Source organism: Schistocerca cancellata, chromosome 3 (assembly GCF_023864275.1).
Source record: "Schistocerca cancellata isolate TAMUIC-IGC-003103 chromosome 3, iqSchCanc2.1, whole genome shotgun sequence".
Taxonomy (NCBI): domain Eukaryota; kingdom Metazoa; phylum Arthropoda; class Insecta; order Orthoptera; family Acrididae; genus Schistocerca; species Schistocerca cancellata.
In genome coordinates this window covers 73,261,430-73,265,997 of record NC_064628.1, presented here as the reverse complement: position 1 = coordinate 73,265,997, position 4,568 = coordinate 73,261,430, and the positions used below count along the sequence as shown (strand labels likewise).

At 48.2% G+C, this 4,568-nt stretch overlaps 1 protein-coding gene across 1 annotated transcript; it reads right to left on the bottom strand.

Annotated features, from left to right (window-relative positions):
* Positions 1 to 676: 676 nt before the first annotated feature.
* Positions 677 to 4,360, bottom strand: LOC126177008 (cuticle protein 18.7-like). Its single transcript, XM_049924225.1, has 3 exons — positions 4,253 to 4,360; positions 1,046 to 1,456; positions 677 to 949 (listed from the first exon to the last, which is right to left on the bottom strand). The coding sequence occupies exons 1-3, from the start codon at positions 4,262 to 4,264 to the stop codon at positions 767 to 769; spliced, it is 606 nt and encodes a 201-aa protein (XP_049780182.1). The 5' UTR covers positions 4,265 to 4,360; the 3' UTR covers positions 677 to 766.
* Between the last annotated feature and the right edge of the window lie 208 nt (positions 4,361 to 4,568).

The following is a 4,568-nucleotide window of genomic DNA, read 5'->3' as shown; positions in this document are numbered from 1 at the left end:
TCCCTAGACTTAGAATTACTTAAACCTAACTAACCTCAGGACATCACACACATCCATGCCTGCGGCAGGAGTCGAACCTGCGACCGTAGCAGCAGCGCGGTTCCAGACTGAAGCGCCTAGAACCGCTCGGCCACAACGGCCAGCACACACATTGCCAGTCTCTCGAAAATCCATTTGGGTGCTTTGCTGCATCATCTTAATACACTGGGCATAGGACTGTGCCGTACTTTTCTAGTGTTTCTGGTTCGATAACTGCGAGGGCATGCCGCATTGCTTAGAAGTGCCTTCGCCTACAAAGATAGTACAAGATTATCTCCAGGGTATCAGGGACAGGAAGACTCATCTTGAACATCTTCTGTGAGTTGATGCAAGAATGGGAACTGAATATGGAATAAACAAATAAAACAGTACCTATGATGATGTTAAAAAAGACCAGTTTCTTGCCAATGATGATAATATGGTGCAATTGCACGCCAGCTATTGAGAGCTAACAAATGCATAGAATTCGTTGTGAGCATGAGGCAGACCTGTTGTGGAGATGACAAAAAGATTGACACATTAGAAAAATCTTTTTCGGTTCCTAATATTTCTGGAGTCACATTCATGTTATCCAGACTAGTCACTGCTAGTATTGCTACTAAAATCGGTGGAGAGGTAAAGAATAAAAATAAAGTACTTGTGATTTTGGAACTCAGTTTATTGCAAAAATAATTTGTACAACATCTGGGTTCGACTGATAGATTGAGACAGTCGCAGATCAGGTCCTTCAGCCAAGCAGGGCAGCTTTGTACTGGAAATGGGCGATGGCGCCAGCGTGGTGGATGGCGGGGATGCCGGCAGCGTAGACGGCGGCCAGGGGCAGCCCAGACACGGGGTCTGCGGGGGTGGCGGCGGCCAGGGCTGCGGACTGAACGTGGGCGGCGGCGTGGGCAGCCTTGGCGCTGGCCACCTGTAAAGGGAGAACGCCTTGTCAGCAACGTCATCTCACTACATGGTGTGTATACTGTTCAGAAGGGGGTAAAGGAAATGGTGTAGAAGTACATACCTCAGGAGTGTCCAGGGGAACACCGCCAGGTCCGATGACGATGTTGGCGGGTCCAGCGATGACGGGGGCGGCCACGGCGTAGCGAGCGGCGGCGATGACGGGGGCGCCGGCGTAGATGGGAGCTGCGGCGATGGCGGGCACGCCCAGGGTGTTGCGGGCGGCCTCGGCGGCCTGGATGTTGAGGTGCGCCGCCTTGGCGACGGCCACGTGGGGCTCGTCGGCGGGCACGACGGAGGCCACGGGCACGCCCAGCGTGTTGCGCGCCGCCTCCGCCGCCTGCGTGGCCAGGTGCGCCGCCTTAGCCACGGCCACGTCGGGGGCGTCGGCCGGCACCGGGACGGCGGCGGGAACCCCCAGACCCAGGTAGCCGGGCTTGGCCAGGGCCACAGCCAGCACGGAGCTCAGGATCACCTGCAGGCAGCGTGTGCATCAGACATGGTCGAACTCTCTAGAAGCCAGGTACTTATTGTATTGCTGTGTTTATCGGTTCAGAAACTTTCTTCTAGACTTTTCATTAATTAAAACTGCCTGACAATACCATGCCTCGAACTAGGATGCTCTATAAGGAAACAAACACTCTGAATCCCTAGAGTATTGAAGAAAACCGCCCTCTTGAGTAATAAAATATTTAAAACGTTTCATCAGTTTTGTAAATTTTCGTCTACTCAGAGATTTAAAATGTCCTATGTGTCATCTGTTCCTTAGATTTATGGGCAAGCAAACTACACGATGTAACCATATACATTTTTAATCGCACAACTTCAGATCTACCTTTCTGCACCTAATAGGGCCTTCCACCTATACTTGTGATCTTTAATGTGACAGAAATACTTATTTATACAGCGTGTGACTCGCGTGATACGTTCAGGACAGTATCCTTCGAAACTGATAGTTATACAGTAATAATAATGAGCGTATGGCATTGGTGGCCGGGAGACCCCTCCCGGGGCAGTTCGGTCGCCGCTCCACAAGTTCTTTAACGCCACTACGGCGACTTGCGAGTGAATGAGGATGAAATGATGATGAAAGACACCCGCCGTGAATCGAACCCAGGACCCCGTGCGCGGGAAGCGAGAACGCTACCGCAAGACCACGAGCTGTGGACAGTTATACAGTGTTAGTAATTTTGGGAAGATGTGGTTCATCTGTATAGGAGACCGCTTATGAAACACTAATACGACCTATTCTTGAGTACTGCTCGAGCGTTTGGGATCCCTATCAGGTCGGATTGAGGGAGGACATAGAAGCAATTCAGAGACTGGCTGCTAGATTTGTTACTGGTAGGTTTGATCATCACGCCAGTGTTACGGAAATGCTTCAGGAACTCGGGTGGGAGTCTCTGGAAGGAAGGAGGCGTTCTTTTCGTGAATCGCTACTGAGGAAATTTAGAGAAGCAGCATTTGAGGCTGACTGCAGTACAATTTTACTGCCGCCAACTTACATTTCGCGGAAAGACCACAAAGATAAGAGAGATTAGGGCTCGTACAGAGGCATATAGGCAGTCATTTTTCCCTCGTTCTGTTTGGGAGTGGAACAGGGAGAGAAGATGCTAGTTGTGGTACGAGGTACCCCCGCCACGCACCGTACGGTCGATTGCGGAGTATGTATGTAGATGTAGTACACCGTTATGATTACTCCTGTATAGTATCACTGCACAATTCTTCTGCAACAACTTGGAACACAGATCATCGTCATGGTGATAGAAACATGGATCTGAAACGTTGAACTACTCTACATTGTGCCGTAATTATTGAAACTGTTTGCATCAATATGAATTCATAGGACTCGAGTAAGACAAAAAATGAAACATTATTTATTTGTAATTTCTGCTACCAGCCAAAACAGTGACTGGAAGCAGAAATTACAAATAAATAATTATCCCACAAAGTCGCGGTTCACAAACGTAGCCATTATGGCTGAAAATAAAAATGAAACATTGTTGTTATTAACACATTATGTCTTCCTAATGGTAATGGAATGTTCAAGCCTAATAAAATTTCTTGTGAGACTAAAATCACGTCTATTACGTACTATTGTCTGTCCATTGTGATACAAAAGAACCTGTTATTCCAGTTAACAATTTAGTAGCAGCGCTGTACGTTACGCAGAGCTAATTAGACACTAGTATTTCGGAATGTAATCTGTTTGTCTCATCAATGGAGAGGGTACTTCCGCTGTTCTCTATATCTACATCCATGTGTCTACTCCGAAACCCACTGTGAAGTGCATGACGAGGAGCACATATTACCTTTATTGCCTCCCTTCCTTGTTCACCTACGTACTGAGCGAGCGAATAACACCGGTTTGTGTGTCTCCCTGCGCACCCTAATATCTCTTATCTTATTCTCATACTTTGGCGGCACCATGATGGTCGTGTAGTCTGTTCCTAAAACGGAATCTCTAAATTTACCCAAGAGAGTTTCATGTGAGCGACGTCGACTTCCTCCAAGAATTCTTATTCAGGTTCTCCAAGCATTTCTTTTACACTTTCATATGAACTATACCGGCCTTTTACGGTCCTTGCAGAATGTTTCCGAATGAGTGCGGTGTCAAGTCTATTTGGTAAGGGTTTCAGACACTGGAACAGTACTCTAGAACTGGTCACTTTAGCGTCGTATGTATGCTTTCCTTTACAGACGGAGTGATTATTTCCCCGACAAACCTAAGTACTTCATTCATTTTCCGTAACACATGTTCGTCCCATTTAGTGATACTCTAAAGTACTCATAAGATCTGACGTGCTCGAGATATTCATCCTGTTATCAGATAATACCTCTTTGTTATAGGTGTTATATTACGTTCAAAGACAGCTACCATTCATTACTCATAGTGGAAATTTTTTTTCCAAATCGTTCTACAATTCCTTATCACCGTCCAACTACGCTACTTCCCTGTATTCAACAACATCCTTGTCAAACAATCTTATCGTGCTGCTGATCCTATTTGATAAGCTGTTTATAATTTTGGAAACATTAGAGGTTCCTGTTCACTGCCTTGGGAACGGGTAGACAGAATGACACGGCGGTCGACCGGTACCGTTGGGTCTTCCGAGGCCTGTTGTGACGGAGGAGGAGGTGTACACTGCCTAGGGGCATACACGATGTCGACTATTCCTCAAGCCAGTCACGTACTTGCGAAGATACTCCATATGATCGAATCTCTGACAGGTGTCACGAACACGTGCGTAGCTCGCTGTCGGCTACTCACCAGGACCTTCATGTCGTCTGCGGCTGCTGCTTCGGACTGAACTGTTCCTGCCCAGTGTGTGGCTGGCCAGCGGCTTATATAGCGCGGGCCGGCCTCGTCTTCCCCGCCACATCCTGCCGCCTCGGACCGCTACGAGACCGCGTGGTCTTCGGCGATGGGCGGTGCCCTCTACCGAGGCGGTAACCTCCTCGTCCGGCATCCCCTCTTCAGTCTGTCTGATGCAATACTCGGCAGTGCAACAGCTTCTGCTTCTGCCTTGCCACACGGAGCTTCCATGTTACAGGGATCGTCGGTTTACTAACCCAAGTTCCAGCAG